The sequence below is a fragment of the Corella eumyota genome, chromosome 1 (genome assembly GCF_963082875.1).
Source record: "Corella eumyota chromosome 1, kaCorEumy4.1, whole genome shotgun sequence".
Taxonomy (NCBI): Eukaryota; Metazoa; Chordata; class Ascidiacea; order Phlebobranchia; family Corellidae; genus Corella; species Corella eumyota.
In genome coordinates, this window is record NC_137490.1 from 4,175,698 (window position 1) to 4,193,760 (window position 18,063).

An 18,063-nucleotide genomic window follows, 5' to 3' on the forward strand; every position below is an offset into this window, starting at 1 on the left:
TAAAGCGCAACATATTTAAATTAGCTGAAATAATCTACTGAATTGCCAGATGGTTTTATAATTTAATAATTTATATTACATCGCTACGCAAATGAGTGAACAATGTTATGCATAATGCAATAGAGGTAACTATAGCAACCAACATAACATATACGACAACATTTTGTATTTTTTTACATGCTTATTTGCATAACAACCTGTACGTAAAAAATTAACGTGATGCCATTTTATTAGAAACTTTAAAACATAAACTTTGAAAAAATAAACAACGCTATGTTTTCATAGTTGTAACAACTTTTTAAATATTATTGTTTGTATTTGCATTTAAGTTTTGCATATTTTAAAATGCTGCTTTTGTAAAACGCTCAGTAAAACAGATTCAGGGATATCCAAAACATTTGCGGTTTCGAAATACGTTAACAGCAGTCCTCTACTTGCTCGTGCAAAGCAGTATAAAAGGTTAAAATGATAACAGTTACGATGCATACGCATTCTTTGTAATTGTGTGTAATCATTTTGTTACTTTTGTCCGTATTATTAATATCATTACAGGAAATACGGTGTCACTAGATTTTCCGTAGTATGAAAAGTTTGTTAAAAACATATGTAAGGGTATTAGATTTTAAGAAGTGTTGGAAAAGGCGGTTATATATATTCGTTGAAAAATTTTGAGATTTTATATCTAAATTAACAGTAAGATTAACACTTTTTATATAGAAATATGAAAACGTTAGAGTACGCCCATGTATGGCAAAAATCCTCCAGCCAACTTTTACTTTATGTTAACGGAAAACGGGTAAGTAAAATATAAAAACAACAAAAAATTTTTTTTTCGTGTTTATTTAAAAAAATAAGATTTAAAGATGGGCCAAGCTACAAGAAAAAAAGCTAGAAATAAAAAAGATTTTGATCATTAACGCCATGCCTTTTTAGCTGTTTAAATTATTAAAATTTTTTTTTAGGTATTAGATGATGAAGTAAATCCTGAAGTCTCCTTACTCGTTTACCTTCGAACAAAACGTGAGTTTAGTTTTTAAATAATTATATTAAAGTAAAACGGAAAAAATCTCTTTGAAAATAAGGTAGGTAAAAATTAAATCGTTGTAAAGCTGAAGAGCAAATCAAATTGTATATTTTTGAATAAAAAATTACTTTTTTAAATTGGTGTTTACTTTTCTTAAAATAAATTTAATTAAGCCTTTTGAAAAACTCACAACATACGCTTAACGCAAATAAATTTTCTTGACATTTTAACAAAAAAAATAAAATAATAACCTTGTTTTCGTATTTTTTTTCTATAGTTAAACTAACTGGGACGAAACTAGGATGTGGGGAAGGTGGTTGTGGGGCCTGTACTGTTATAGTGTCAAAATGGGACGAAAATTCCAACTCAGTAATGTAGGTTTTTCTTACTTTATAAATAAAATATTTTTTAAGTGTTGTGGTTTTAATATCATTTTTGTTAAATAGACATTATGCTGTAAACTCATGTCTCGCTCCAGTAGTTTCAATGCATGGTTGTGCTGTAACAACAGTTGAAGGTATAGGAAGTACCAAGACTAAACTTCATGCTGTCCAGGTATATTTCCTATCCGTTTAAACCAAGTATGTTACTGAAATTCTGTGACAGCGTATGAATGTGTGATTTATGCAAGCTTAAAATGCCAATGATTTATTTGTTATGCATTATTATACATTCAAAGGAACGCTTGGCCAAGTTTCATGGTTCGCAATGTGGATATTGCACTCCTGGCATTGTAATGTCGATGTATGCACTGTTACGTAACAGTCCATATCCATCGTCTTTAGACATCGAGAAAGCTCTACAAGGAAACTTATGTCGATGTACAGGATATAGACCTATACTTAGCGGTAAGATAAAGTAACCAAATAATTTAAGTCAGTTTTTGATCAACACTTTACGTTGTATGGCTGAGTTAACATATGTTGCTTTCGCTTTATTCAGCTTTTAACACGTTTGCAAAAAAATCACCAAAATGTGCAATGGGAGACAAATGCTGCAGGAATCAGACACAAAATAACAATAGTCAGTCTTCAATTAAAATTTATGTGTTTGTGTTTTTTTATGATTAAAATACATGTTGGACAGTAAATCTTTCAACAAAAACCATCTTTTTCGCTTGCTGTTTTAGCTTGTGGCGAAAGTTGTGAAAACAATACTCAAGATCCACACGATCCCCTAAAAGTTAATTTCAGTGAATATGACCCTACTCAAGAAATTATTTTTCCTCCTGAGTTATTAGTAAGTATAAAATAAATATAAATGTTTTCAATATCAATTTTGAACTTATATAAATATATAATATTTTATACTTAGATCGAGAAAAATGTTTGCACACGACCATTAAAGTTTGTCGGTGAACAGGTCACGTGGTACCGACCAACCACCCTCGAACAATTAACCGATCTCAAAGAAAACTTTCCAGAGGCTCATATCGTGGTTGGCAACACAGAAATTGGAATTGAAACCTGGGTGAAAGGAAAATGTTTTCCCGTGGTTGTTAACCCGATGAGTGTTCATGATTTAACTCAGATTACGATGTCAGAAACAGGTAACAATTCTTAAGCTATCCTTAAAAAGTATCAAAGTCAAACTTTACTAACTTTTTTATTTTATTTTTATTGTTTTGTTATTTTTTAAAACATCTTTTTCAGATATTACCATTGGAGCATCGTGTACACTTACCAACATTTACAAAACACTGACAAATATTGTAAAACAAAGACCAAGTAATGAAACTCAACCATTAACCGCCATCTTGGAAATGATTCATTGGTTTGCAGGAGATCAGATCAGAAACGTCGCAGTGAGTTTAAAATATATAAATATGCATTCAGTAAAAACAAAATGTAGTAAATTCTAAGAAGTTTTTGCCAGTAAGTTAATTTTTGATAATAAAGTGAATTGGTTTTACCTACACATTGCTAAACATAAATAAATAACTTTCTTGATCAGTATGTTTTGTTAATTTAGGTGCTTGGAGGTAACGTTATGACCGCAAGTCCAATATCTGACCTCAACCCAATTCTAATGTGTTGTAGCAGTGTTGCTAAGTTTGTTCATCATAGCAACGGTGAGAGAGATGTCATTATGGATCAAAGCTTTTTTCCCAAGTATAGAACGACTAGCGTTAAAAGCAGCGAAGTGTTGAAGTGTATTACTATTCCATTAACAAAACCGGTATGACTTCTAAATATAATTACACTATAGGCTACTTTTTATTATTGTTTTATTTAATACGCTTACGTAAACATTGTATTTTTTTGATAAAGAACGAATACATGAAAGCTTACAAGCAATCTCGTCGTCGTGAAGATGATATAGCTATTGTGAACGGTGCATTTCGGGTTGAGTTTTATCCTGAAGGTTGTAAAGTTAAAGCATTCTCCGCTTCGTTTGGTGGTATGGCTGCGACTTCTATTATGCCAAAGATTACAATGAAAAATGTGGTAAACAGGTAACGTTAGTTAATGGTGGATGATAACAATTCGATCAAAATTAAATTACGTTGTTTTTACTAAAATTTAAATACATTTGAAACAGGTAAATTGATTTCTATTGTATCTTTGAGTTTTAAAAATATTTTCTCCAAGATCTTGGGACGACAAATTAATGGAGGACGTTGCAACATGGATCATTGAAGATCTTCCACTGAGGTTAGATACTCCTGGAGGAATGGTGGAGTACAGGGAGGCTTTGGCAGCTAGCTTCTTTTTTAAATTTTACATCCATGTCAAAGATCAACTCAACAAATCAGGAATATTGAAGGTTTTTAAAATAACTTAGTGTCTTACTATTAAAATTGTAAGGGATTCTACTAAACAATTTCTTTTTATAATAAAGGAAAGCATTTCAGAAAGCGAAAAATGCACTATGGTGCCACTGGGAGGTGATTATCATGGATCGATTGGAACGCAAACTTTTCAGGAAGTATCTCCTGACCAACCTCTAGAGGACGCAGTAGGAAGACCGTTAAAACACGTGGCAGCTGAACAGCAAGTTACAGGAGAGGCGAAATACATCGACGACATTCCACCTTATCAAGGTAAAATAGCAATTATTTTAGTAAAGTAATTAATTTTATTCTAGGACTGATTAAAACTCATACATGTATGTAAAAAAAGTTTTATATACATTTAGCCATGTCATTATTTTATGTAAAAATGGTTTTTACTTATGCTAATGCTATAGATGAGTTGTACCTTCATTTGGTTGTAAGCAAACGAGCCCATGCTTATATTCGCGACGTCAATATTGAAAATGCAATGACGTCACCAGGTTTTGTGACGTATGTAACCGTGACCGACGCAACGGAAACAAATCTTTTGGGTACAGAAACTGTTTTCGCGGATGGAAAGGTGAATTTATTTTTTATCAAAAATTTTATTTGGTTGAATGTTTACTAAAAGTTAAGGTTCAAGAGTAATTTTTGTTTACATATTAGTTAAAAAATCTTAATTAAATGTTTTTGTTTATAATTAAATATTTATTTTATTTTTTTTTTTAAATTTTTTATAGGTTACTGCTGTGGGTCACGTGATTGGAGCTGTCGTAGCTGACACACAAGCGCATGCGCAGAGGGCTGCCTATTTGGTAGAAGTAACCTATGAGGATATAACACCAGTTGTTATTACAATCGAGGTATAATTGAAAAAATATTTATTTTAATAGAAAAATTAATGTATGTGGCTGTAAATAGGTAAATGACGCGTTTGTTAAAAAAAGCACTGCTGTTCAAAATATCAAAAAGTTAACTTGTAAATAAAATTAGAAGCATTTACACTATCGAAAATTAAAGCAGTATTCATATTTTCATTTCTCTATATGTACTGCAGGACGCAATCCAACACAAAACTTTTTACGAACCGAGTAGTCGCGTAGTTAAAGGAAATGCTGAGGTTGCTATGCCATCGTGTGACATAGTTGTCGAAGGTGAAATAAGGTAAAAATACAAAAAATAAATCATAAAAAATTATTGCAAAAAGTGTTATTAATAAATTTATTGTTATGCATAATGTTATAAATGTAAGTTAAATAAAAACAAGTACAAATTTTTATGTAAATACTAAATAGAATTGCTGGTCAGGAACATTTTTATCTTGAAACAAATGCAACACTAGCTGTACCAAAAGGCGAAGATGGAGAAATGGAAATATTTGCATCAAGTCAAAACCCATCGATGTTACAACACATGGTTTGTTAACTTCTAGTTTTTAATAATACTAAATTAATGTTAAGATTTAATTAACATTAAAAAAAGTTGTTGTAAAGCTTTTAAATTTTACTTAAAATGTTAGGCTTTATAAAAAATTGTTTACACAAAGTAGATTTTATGAGGTAAAATATGGGTAAAATAATTTTAAATAATTTCATAAATGGGTAAAATAATTTCATAAATGGGGTAAAATAATGCAAACCAAATCTGTTTTAAGCACATAAATTTTATACACAGTTTTATTTTTGAATTTAGGCTGCGGAGCTTCTTGGTGTTGAGTCCAACAAAGTTGTTGTGAGAGTCAAAAGAATGGGAGGTGCATTTGGAGGCAAAGAGACACGATTTGGAGTGTTGTCTTATCCAGTTATTCTTGCTGCAAAAAAGTAAGTTTGTTTATTAAGACTTACTACATTGATCCTTTCTTTCTAGGGTTAGTTTATTGAAAAAGTTGAATGGTTAATCTCGTTGGTACCTTTGCTTTGTATTAAATAATCTTGTTTCTTTTACATGTCTAAACTGTTTCACGTTGACATTTTTGTTAAATGATGTTACTTATGAATTAAAAATATTTTTTTACAAAAATTTACTCTATTTCAGAACTGGTAAGCCTGTACGATGCATGCTTTCACGGCAAGACGATATGCTTATTACTGGACAAAGAAACCCAATGTATTCCAAATTTAAGGTATAGTTAAAATGTTTTAATCGCATATGATTAGAAAATGTTGTTTGTAAAAACCTTTTTTTAGGTTGGGTTTATGAAAGATGGAAAGATAGTTGCATTGATTAGCGACATTTATTCTAACGCTGGGAACTCTCTGGATCTTTCTCTTGCAGTAATGGATTATTGTCTTACAAGCGTTGATTCCTGTTATAAGTATGTTAAACACCTTTACACACGTCTAGCTTTAGCCTTTTAAAACAGTTCACAATGATAAATTTCAAACTTTAGGATGCTTTATTTTTATGTTTTTTTATGAAATAAACTGCCATTGGTGACTTATATCAAATGCTTACATTTTTTTATTCTCTAAAGTAACTTTTAAACTTCTTCTATTTTTAGTATACCTCATCTCTCTTATCGAGGAATCGTTTGCAGTACTAACATCACATCTAACACTGCTTTCCGAGGATTTGGTGGGCCACAGGCAATGTTTTTTACAGAAGAAATTATTACAAGAGTTGCTGCAAAACTCGACATGCCAGTCGAACAGGTATGTAGATAGTCTAGATTTTTAATTAAATTTTGTTTCTGAAGTTCTTTTATTTTTACCTTTTAATTTTGTTAACTTTAAATGATGGACACAACTTTTTTTTAGGTACGGTACATCAATATGTACAAAAATGGTGACTTCACACATTTAAATCAAATGTTAGATTCATTTTTGGGTCAAAGGTGTTTCGATGAATGTTTGGAGCGGTCGATGTTTGATAAAAAACGCAAGGAAATCGAGAAGTACAATGCAAAAAATAGGTTAACTACATTTTTTAATAACCATAAAAAGATTTACTTATCTCTGTAAATTTCTAAGAATTTAGAACATTGGAAGAAGTATTAAGTTTCATTAAGAAATTTATTATCATATATCACTATTAAATTAAAAGAAAACTATTTAGCATAAATTTAAATACTCTTTAAAAATATTTAGATGGAGAAAGCAAGGTATTGCATGTGTCCCGACAAAGTTTGGAGTCGCATTTACTGCACCTTTCATGAATCAGTCAGGTGCTTTGGTCCACATATACAAAGATGGTTCTGTATTACTTACCCATGGAGGAACCGAAATGGGACAAGGATTACATACCAAAATGATTCAGGTTATTACAAAAAGGAAGTTTTGTTTTGATTGTTAACTTTCTCTTATGCAATTATTTTTGTTTAAAGGTTGCTGGTAGATGTCTTGGTGTACCTCTGGATCGAATTCATATTTCTGAAACAAACACAAATACTGTTCCAAACACATTGCCCACTGCTGCGAGCTGTGGCTCAGATCTTAATGGAATGGCAGTTAAGGTAAATACAAAAGTCACGTTACACTACTTGCGCAGGTAAAACTGTTAGCAAAACACGTCGTTAAATCAACTACATGTCACAAATGATTATTTGTATTATTTAGCCGTAATTTTTGTTATAAAATATTAATATTATAAAAATATATACATCAGCATAGATATATCAATGTTTCGTAAATTAACATATAGAATGCATGTGATCAAATCGTTCAAAGACTTCAACCTTTGCGAAATGCGAACAAGGATTTAAGTTGGAACGATTTGATTATGAAAGCTTTCATGGAAAGAATTAGTCTTTCAGCATCAGGATATTACAAGTAAATGAGTTTTTTAAACTAAATAAATATGCAAAATTTACTTCCACAGTTTGCATTGTTTTCCCTTTTTTTTTGTTTTTTGTTCTTTAGAACACCAGATCTTGGGCACACCTGGGACAAAGAAACAGGAATTGTAGAAGGTCGAATGTTTAATTATTACACATATGGTGCTGCAGTATCTCATGTAGAAATAGATTGTTTAACGGGTGATCACATTGTGTTACAAACTGATATTGTGATGGACATCGGGCGAAGTCTAAACCCAGCCATAGACATAGGCCAGGTAAAAATCCATTTGTTATTTGGAGTTTTTTTTTCTTAAACTCTTTTTAGTAACTTTGATTAATTTACAGATTGAAGGCGCGTTTACGCAAGGCTTAGGTTTATTTACGATAGAAGAACCTTTGTTAACACCAAACGGACAATTGATAACCCAAGGACCTGGCACTTACAAGATTCCTGGGTTTGGAGATTGCCCAAAACAGATGAATGTTCATTTGTTGAGAAGCAAGCCTCACGAACGGGCGATTTATTCATCAAAGGTATTTTATTATTGAGTAAACATTGCGGGATCAGATGGGTAATACCATACCAAATGTGTTTATTTTTAGGCTGTTGGTGAACCACCTTTATTCTTAGCTTCATCTGTATTTTTTGCAATAAAAGATGCAATAGGTTACGCTAGGTTAAACGCCAATCTTGAACCAGGATTTAGATTGGACAGTCCAGTTACTGTGGAACGTATTCGTATGAACTGTGGGGATGCTTTTGTAAATCAGGTAACTTTTAAATTTAATTTTTAGATTTCCTAAATATACAAAGTCAGTGTTTTCTAATTGATTTAATGTTTTTTGTTTGTAATTTACATTTGTAAATTGATCAATAAGGGAAATATAAATTTAAATTCAATTTTTATCTTTATTTACAAATAAATTTAGCACGACAAACACGCAGAAAAAGATGAAAATACAAAGTATCAGAGATGGGCAATACTGGCCTAAAACATTTAAAACAACCTATTTTAAAATATGTAAAGTTTTTCAATCCGAATAAATTTTTTCCACTTTTAAATTTATTTTACAATTATATTTTAATCAAAAAACCTCATTTAAATTTATATTTAAACTTCATATCATTAATTTAGAAAATACAAATGTGTTTGTATTTTTTATAGACTGGTTAAAAACAACCACAACCACCACTTGGTTGTGTTTATTTAGACTAAAAACACGATAAAACTACCTAACGACAAACATGGCCATATTTAGTTGAATATTTTTTGGTTAGCCTGTTAATGAACAGTTTATATTTATATTCTACTTATGATATAGTACAAACAGTTTCTAAATACCAAATGTAGACATATCTGGCAAGCAATTTCAAGTTTCCTAACGTAAAAAGAATTTAAATATATATCACAAACTGCATTTAATAAAGTGGGAAAATTATGTGACTAATTCTGTATTAGATTAACATTAGGCATTTTTATAAATAAGAAAATGAAAACGTTAGAGTTCGGCCATATATGGCAAAAACCATCCGACCATCTTTTACTTTATGTAAACGGAAAACAGGCAAGTAAAATATGTAAAAGCAAAATATTTGTTTTCTGACATTAAATGTGCACTGTTAATCTAAATATCCAATTGTAGGGTTACATTTAACTAATCATATGGAAGTTAGTTTATCGATTATTAGATTATTAGATCCCACATTTATTTTAGCGGTTTTAGAATGTTAGTATTTACATTTTAGATATTAGATGATAAAATAAATCCTGAAGTTTCCTTGCTCGTTTACCTTCGCACAAAACGTAAGTTTTAGTTTATTTTAAATATTTCAATTTTAGTGAAACGACCCAAAAGCAAATAAAAAATTAAATAAATATGAATATACTAAGTTTTAAAAAAGTCAAGTTCAATTTTATATTAACAGTCTTACAAATAACCACCTTTTAAAGCATGTTCGTTTCTCTGTGAAATTCATATGCCATTGTGAAGTTTTTGGTTAATGATTTTTTAATTCCGATTACACGAAACATAAGACTCAATTACATAAAACATAAGACTCAAAACATTAAGTTCCAAATTTTACGCTCCGCAAAAGGAACCTTAACCTTATTATCGTAGTTTTTATTTTTTAGTTAAACTAACTGGGACGAAACTAGGATGTGGGGAAGGTGGTTGTGGTGCCTGTACTGTTATGGTGTCAAAATGGGACGAAAACACTAATTCAGTTATGTAAGTTATATTCTTACTTTAAAAGTTACTTTAATAAATATTTTTTTGTGTCTTTGACTTTCTACCTAATAAGTGTTTTAACGTAAAAAATTCATAATGTGATGCCTGACTAAACGACCTATAAAACAATAGTAGTATTTGTAACATATGATATATTGGTCACAGTTGTATGCAGTATTTTCAACAAGAACATATGTAAATAAAATCAAAATCACGCTTAATAAAACCGTACCAATATAACAGCGTTGTTCACTGGCATTCAAACCAATTAACAACACACGTATCAAGTAAGCAATCAACGTCTAGAGCAATTCTACATAACAGTTAAAAAAACAACACAAGTTACATGATTGTAATATTAGTATACATAGATCTCAGTATTAATAAGCGCTAGATTGGGTAAGCAGACAGTTCAGTAGTGTATTAAACTATAAATCTTTGATTTATAGATACCCAAACAATTATTTTTGTCGTTAAAAGAGTTTACTGGTATAGTTTAAATATTATTTAACAGACATTATGCTGTAAACTCATGTCTCGCTCCAGTAGTTTCCATGCATGGTTGTGCTGTAACAACAGTTGAAGGTATAGGAAGTACCAAGACTAAACTTCACTCTGTTCAGGTATAATATCTTTTAAAACAACAATATGATAAAAGCCATACTGCAATGGTGCTTAACTATAGGATTAATGCAAGCCTAGCAAAAGGACAATAATAACAACATTCCTTGTTATACAACTTATTTTACTATGTATTAAATCCTTAAGGTTTATTTTACATTTAAAGGAACGTTTGGCCAAATTTCATGGTTCGCAATGTGGATTTTGCACCCCTGGCATTGTAATGTCAATGTATGCGCTGTTGCGTAACAGTCCATATCCCTCGTCTTTAGACATCGAGAAAGCTCTACAAGGAAACTTGTGTCGATGCACGGGATATAGATCCATCCTTAGTGGTAAGATAAAGTATAACCAAAATTTTCAGTATGTTTATTTATCAACAATTAAAATTTTGCTAAGGTAAAATTTTTTCAGCTTTTAACACGTTTTCCACAAAATCATCAGGATGTTCAATGGGTACAAATTGCTTCAAAAATCAGATCCAAACTAACAGTAGTATGTATTTAACGTAAAAAGTTAGTTTTTTTTATAATTGTTAATATTAAATAACTTTTTGAAAAAGTAAATATAAAAAATAATTTTCGAGAAGAAATTTCCTTGATATATATCAACGGAGTTATTTTTATATGTTTTAGATTGTGGCAAAAGTTGTGAAGAAAATACTCAAGATACACACGATCCTTTAAAAGTTAATTTCAGTGAATATGACCCTACTCAAGAGATTATTTTTCCTCCTGAATTATTGGTAAGTGTAATAAAAAGTTAACATAATTGATTTGATTGTTTCATTAAACTAAATAAAATATTAAATAATTTTTTTAATTTTTTTGTCATTTAGATTAAGAAAAGCGTTTGCAAACGACCCTTAAAGTTCGTAGGTGATCGGGTCACGTGGTACCGACCAACCACCCTCAAACAATTAACCGACCTTAAAGAAAACTTTCCAGAGGCTCATATCGTGGTCGGCAACACAGAAATTGGAATTGAAACCTGGGTGAAAGGAAAATGTTTTCCTGTGGTTGTTAACCCGATGAGTGTTCATGATTTAACTCAGATTACATTATCAAAAACAGGTAAGCGCATTGGAAATAAGAAATATTTTAAATTTTTTTTGACAAGCTAATTGTTATAAGTATGATAATTACTAAAAATGCAAATCAATAGCAGATAATCCTATTCTAAACTTACTTAAATTGTTGGTATTTTAACATTTTTAACAATTTCGTTTACAGGTGTTACTATTGGAGCATCGTGTACACTTAGTAACATTTTTAAAACACTGACAAATATTGTAAAACAAAGACCAAGTAATGAAACTCAACCATTAACCGCCATCTTGGAAATGATTTATTGGTTTGCAGGAGATCAGATCAGAAACGTAGCTGTAAGTTTAAAATATAGAAATTTTAATTTAGTACAAAATGAAGTAAAATCTAAAATTTCTTTGCCAGGTAAATCGGTTTTATTTACACATTATTTAACATAAATACATTTCTTGATCAATATATGTCTTGATATGTTCAGGTGCTTGGTGGTAACATTATGACTGCAAGCCCAATATCTGACCTCAACCCTATTTTAATGTGCTGCAATAGTGTTGCTAAGTTTGTCCATCATAGCAACGGTGAGAGAGATGTCATTATGGACCAAAGCTTTTTTCCAAAATATAGAACCACATGCGCAAAGGAGGGCGAAGTTTTAAAGTCTATTACTATACCTTTAACAAAACCGGTATGTCTTCCAAATATTATTACACTATTGGCTACTTTTTATTTTTGTGTTATTTTATAACCTTTAATACATTTGTTTTTGTTAAATAAGAACGAATACATGAAGGCTTACAAGCAATCTCGTCGTCGTGAAGATGATATAGCTATTGTGAATGGTGCCTTTCGGGTTGAGTTTTATCCTGAAGGTTGTAAAGTTAAAGCATTCTCCGCTTCGTTTGGTGGTATGGCTGCGACCTCGATTATGCCAAAGATAACAATAAAGAATATTCTGAACAGGTAACGTTAGGTTATGGCGGATTTATACAAATTTTACAAGATTTACATTACCTACGTTTTCATAAAATTCTAATTACATTTGAAACTGGCACATTTATTTTTACTTGATGATGTGTTTTTAAATATTTTTTATCTCCAAGATCTTGGGACAACAAATTGGTTAAAGATGTTTCACTATGGATCAGTGAGGATCTTCCACTGAGATTAGATACTCCTGGAGGAATGGTGGAGTACAGGGGGGCTTTAGCTGCTAGCTTCTTCTTTAAGTTTTACATCTACGTCAAAGATCAACTTAACAAATCAGGAATGTTGAAGGTTTTACAATTTTTAACATTACGAAAATTGAATGCGGGGTACTTTATGTTTTTTAAAATATATAATTCATAGAAAAAATCATTTAATGTTTATCTGGAGGTAACTTGTACATTAATAAATATTTTATTTTTTTTGACCAAGATGATGGGTTATACTACGATTAGAAATATAATAAACCAAGTTTTTGAATTTAAAGGAAAGTATTTCAGAAAGCGAGAAATGCACTATGGTGCCACTGGGCGGCAATTATCAAGGATCGATTGGAACGCAAACTTTTCAGGAAGTATCTCCTGACCAACCTCTAGAGGACGCGGTAGGAAAGCCTTTAAGACATGTTGCAGCTGATAAACAAGTTACCGGAGAAGCGAAATACATCGACGACATTCCACCTTATCAAGGTAAAATATAAATTTATCTTTTTTTTGTTTTTGTCGTAGTTGAGTATTTCTGAAATGACATTTTTTTTTGAATAATAGTTTAAAATTTATTAGAACCTTGTAAAATACATATATATATATATTAATCACATAGATGAGTTGTATCTTCATTTGGTTGTGAGCAACCGAGCACATGCTCATATTTGTGACGTCAACCTTGAAAATGCAATGACGTCACCAGGTTTTGTGACGTACGTAGACTTTGCCGACGCAACGAAAACAAATCAAATAGGAATAGAAACTGTGTTTGCAGATGGAAAAGTAAATTTTATTTGAGAGATAGTTTAGTAAAAGTAATGCTTTAAGAGTCATTTTTGCTAATCAGTAGTAAAAATACTTTTGAAAGTTACTTTTATCATTAATAAAATATTTTTGTATTTTAATGCCTAAATAATTTTTTATAGGTGACTGCTGTCGGTCACGTGATTGGTGCTGTCGTGGCTGACACGCCAGCGCATGCGCGGATGGCTGCTCATTTAGTCGAAGTAACTTACGAGGATATAACACCGGTTATAATATCTATTGAGGTATAGCTAGTGAACGTTAAGACGTTTTAGTAAAAAATTTCAATGCATGTGACAGTTAGTTAGTAAACTCTGCACTTGTTACAACAATTTTAATAATATTGAAGTTTTTTACTTTCATCTTAAGTTAGAGACACTGGCAAAAATACAATAAATTAATTTTTTTTTGTTTATGTACTGCAGGACGCAATCCAACACAAAACTTTTTACGAACCGAATAGTCGCATAGTTAAAGGAAATGCTGAGGTTGCGATGACAACATGTGACGTAGTTATAGAAAGAGAAATAAGGTAAAAAATAGTGTAATATTGAACATGCGAAAAATAATTTTTCTTAAATGTGTCTCCAAAATATCACAAATATGTTTGTAACCATTGATTATAACGAACAGAATTGCTGGTCAAGAGCATTTCTATCTTGAAACAAATGCGACACTAGCTGTACCAAAAGACGAAGATGGAGAAATGGAAATATTTTCATCAACTCAAAATCCCACAATGTTACAAGATATAGTATGTTAACTATACCTACAGTTTTTAACAATATAACATTCTGAATATGGTTTAAATAGCTAATGGTGTTTAACATTAAAACGTAAAGCTGTGAGTTTACTTTTAAAAATATTAATCTAATAAGAAATGTTTTTTACACTGAATAGATTTCAAATAAACCAAATAAAAGTAATGCAAACCAAATATGTTTTAACAAAAGTTACCAAGATGTTTTGCCAAATTTCATTATTGCATTTAGGCAGCCGAGCTTCTTGGTGTTGAGTCCAACAAAGTAGTTGTAAAAGTTAAACGTATGGGAGGTGCGTTTGGAGGAAAAGAAACAAGATTTGGGGTGTTATGTTTTCCGGTTATTCTTGCTGCAAAAAAATTTGTTAATTAGGGCCGAATACTTTAACTTTTTTTGCAAATTAATAGTTTATTGTAAAAGTTGGGTGATACAATTTGTTGGTATCCTGCTTAATTTAAAATATTTTTTAAAACATTTTTCTACAACATATATTTTTACGGTTCTAGAATAATTTTTGTCGTTTTATGATTTTGCTTACCCTGTCCACTTTATTAAATTCCAATAGCTAGTTATGAAAAGTAAATTTATCTCAGAACTGGTAAACCTGTACGATGCATGCTTTCTCGACAAGAAGATATGCTTGTTACTGGACAAAGACACCCAATGTATTCAAAATTTAAGGTGGGCCTATAGCTTTAATATTTTAATTGCATATGATTAGGATATGTTAATTAAGAAAAAATCTATTTTAGGTTGGGTTTATGAAAGATGGTAAGATAGTTGCATTGATTTGCGAAATTTATTCCAACGCTGGCAACTCTTTGGATCTTTCTCTTACAGTAATGGACAGTTGTCTAACAAGCATTGATTCCTGCTACAAGTATGATTAACATATTTTTAAACAAGCCTTGTTTTAGTCTTTTAAAACCTAAATAGGTTTTACAATCATATCTGAAGAAAGTTTAGTAGATGCTGTGTTTGTTGTAGATGTTAAGATCTTTTTATTTTTATTGCTTTTTAATATAAACTGCTTCTGGTAACAAATATTAGGTATTGCTTTTTTTTCTCCAAAGGAAATTAAAACTTTTTTTATATTTTTAGTATACCTCATGTTGCCTATCGAAGAATTGTATGCAGCACTAACACTTCGTCTAACACTGCGTTTCGAGGGTTTGGTAGGCCACAAGGGATGTTCATGACAGAAGAAATTATCACCAGGGTTGCTGCAGAACTTAACATGCCAGTCGAACAGGTGAGATAACACAATTGCATTAAATTTTAAAAGGGTTATTTTATTTTAAACTACCAATTTGGTTAACCTTTGATTCTTTGATGGTTATTTTATTTTAAACTACCAATTTGGTTAAACTTTGACTGTATATACTTGATTTAGGTCCGAGATATTAATATGTACAAAGTTGGCGACGTGACACATTTAAATCAGACGTTAGAATCGTTTCTGGGTCGTAGGTGCTTTGATAAATGTTTGGAGAGGTCGATGTTTAATACAAAACGCAAGGAAATCCGAGAAGTACAATGCAAAAAATAGGTGAATTGGTTATATTTCATACACGTTTTGTAAATTCACCTGGAGTTTAAGAATTTTTAAAAATTAAAATCTTTAAGTTTGAGCTTTTTTTAAAGACGATTTACATTACTTAAAACCAATATCAAACAAGAAAGCCATTTTTAACATGGAAAATGTAATTAAATTATACATCAAAAACAAATTTAGATGGAAAAAACAAGGCATTACATGTGTACCAACCAAGTTTGGAGCTGGGTTTCCTGCGAACTTTATGAACCAAGCTGGTGCTTTGGTCTACATATACAAAGATGGTTCTGTATTACTTACTCATGGGGGAACTGAAATGGGACAAGGGTTACATACCAAGATGATTCAGGTTATTAAAAATTTAACCTTTTTAGCTAAATATTGTTTTTATATTACAAGTAGTTTTGTTATTATTTATAATTTTCTTTTTATGCAATTATTTTTGTTTAAAGGTTGCTAGTCGATGTCTTGGTGTACCTTTGGATCGAATCCATATTTCTGAAACAAACACAAATCTTGTACCAAACACATTATCTACTGCTGCAAGCATTAGCTCGGATCTTAATGGAATGGCAGTGAAGGTAAAAAAATACAATAAGTAATCTGAAATTTAGCGTGCGAATAAAAATTTTTAACTTTTAGATCAATTACATTTTGTTTGTTATAACTACCCGTTGACTATAATGTTGTAAAAGAAAGCACTTTTTATAACGTTTTGATGCATTGCTTTGTTTTAAATTTGAATTTAAACCACCAACATAATGATATATACTTATCCAATAAACATATAGAATGCATGTGATCAAATCGTCAAACGACTTCAACATTTGCGAGATGCGAACTTGGACATTAGTTGGAACGATTTGATTATGAAAGCTTTTGTGAAAAGAATTAGTCTCTCAGAATCAGGATATTACAAGTAAATTAAATTTAAAAGTGTGCGAAAATAACAATGTTAAAACGAAGGCTACAATTTAAAAAATATATATATATTTTGTAATTCAAATGAATTTTTGTAATTCAGAACACCAGATTTTGGTTACACGTGGGACAAAGAAACAGGAATCATAGAAGGCCTAATGTTTAATTATTACACATATGGTGCTGCAGTATCTCATGTAGAAATAGATTGTTTAACGGGTGATCACGTTGTGCTACAAACTGATATTGTGATGGACATTGGGCGGAGTTTAAATCCAGCCATAGACATAGGCCAGGTAAGCCCTGAATACAATAAATGCAATATGCTGTGGAGCATAAACATTTAAGTCAAATTTTATTGTAACTAACTTTCTTTCAATTTTGTAAAATCTTAGTTCAGGTATTATAGGAATAAATTTATGTTAATGTCAAGTTATGCATTGAAAAATGAAACTTATTTTAAGTAATCTTGTTTGATTTACAGATTGAAGGCGCGTTTATGCAAGGCTTAGGTTTGTTCACGATAGAAGAACCTTTGTTAACACCGAACGGACAATTGATAACTCAAGGTCCTGGCACTTACAAGATTCCTGGTTTTGGAGATTGCCCAAAACAGATGAATGTTCATTTGTTGAAAAGCAAACTTCACGAACGAGCGATTTATTCATCAAAGGTATTATATTATTTAACTAACCTAGCGATCAGATGGGTAATACCATACAATATGATTTTATTTTAGGCTGTAGGTGAACCAGCTTTATTCTTAGCTTCTTCTGTATTTTTTGCAATAAAAGATGCAATAGGTTACGCAAGGATAAACGCCAAACTTAAACCAGGATTTAGATTGGACAGTCCAGCTACTGTGGAACGTATTCGAATGAACTGTGGGGATGCTTTTGTAAATCAGGTAACATTTAGGTTTGGCCTTAAATTGTACGGTCAGCATTTTCTAATGGATTCAGTGGTTGTTATTAACTTTTGTTACCCACATCTTAAAAAAGTATAAAATAAAACGCGATTTTTAGCTTTTTTACGAATGTATTTAGCACGACAAACACGCTGAAAAAGATGAGAACACGAAATATCAGAGATGGGCAATACAGGCCTAAATAAAATAACTTTTAAAACAACGATTGCCAAGATATGTAAACTTTTTAAATTCAAATTTCTTTTTACTACTTTTAAATTTATTTAAAAATTATATTTCAATTAAAACGTTTACAATTTTTGCTTAAATATAATTGATTTATGTAATTGGTTAAAAATATTTATTGCTCTCCTGCAATAGTCTGGCTAAAACAACCACACCCACAAACACGTGACCGTGTTTACTTGGACTATGAACATGTTATAAAGGC

The 18,063-nt window shown here is 30.9% G+C and overlaps 1 protein-coding gene and 1 pseudogene across 2 annotated transcripts; both read left to right on the forward strand.

The window, feature by feature from the left end:
* Window positions 1–721: 721 nt before the first annotated feature.
* On the forward strand, window positions 722–8,568 carry LOC145764193 (xanthine dehydrogenase/oxidase-like). Its single transcript, XM_082575798.1, has 29 exons — window positions 722–796; window positions 963–1,020; window positions 1,302–1,398; window positions 1,471–1,579; window positions 1,704–1,872; window positions 1,967–2,047; window positions 2,154–2,263; window positions 2,339–2,573; window positions 2,677–2,828; window positions 2,996–3,202; window positions 3,295–3,479; window positions 3,616–3,790; window positions 3,866–4,067; window positions 4,214–4,380; window positions 4,541–4,663; window positions 4,858–4,964; window positions 5,096–5,216; window positions 5,493–5,620; window positions 5,835–5,922; window positions 5,987–6,114; window positions 6,301–6,451; window positions 6,557–6,711; window positions 6,887–7,055; window positions 7,123–7,251; window positions 7,440–7,567; window positions 7,658–7,850; window positions 7,921–8,109; window positions 8,179–8,346; window positions 8,506–8,568. The coding sequence occupies exons 1-29, from the start codon at window positions 722–724 to the stop codon at window positions 8,566–8,568; spliced, it is 4,062 nt and encodes a 1,353-aa protein (XP_082431924.1).
* Window positions 8,569–9,006: 438 nt separating this feature from the next.
* Window positions 9,007–17,959, forward strand: LOC145748464 (xanthine dehydrogenase/oxidase-like; annotated as a pseudogene). Its single transcript, XR_014283080.1, has 29 exons — window positions 9,007–9,141; window positions 9,323–9,380; window positions 9,711–9,807; window positions 10,322–10,430; window positions 10,595–10,763; window positions 10,843–10,923; window positions 11,064–11,173; window positions 11,267–11,501; window positions 11,661–11,812; window positions 11,953–12,159; window positions 12,250–12,434; window positions 12,575–12,749; window positions 12,946–13,147; window positions 13,281–13,447; window positions 13,591–13,713; window positions 13,894–14,000; window positions 14,102–14,222; window positions 14,461–14,592; window positions 14,809–14,910; window positions 14,982–15,109; window positions 15,331–15,481; window positions 15,623–15,778; window positions 15,965–16,133; window positions 16,237–16,365; window positions 16,576–16,703; window positions 16,809–17,001; window positions 17,190–17,378; window positions 17,445–17,612; window positions 17,752–17,959. The product of XR_014283080.1 is annotated as a xanthine dehydrogenase/oxidase-like (transcript).
* Window positions 17,960–18,063: the final 104 nt, after the last annotated feature.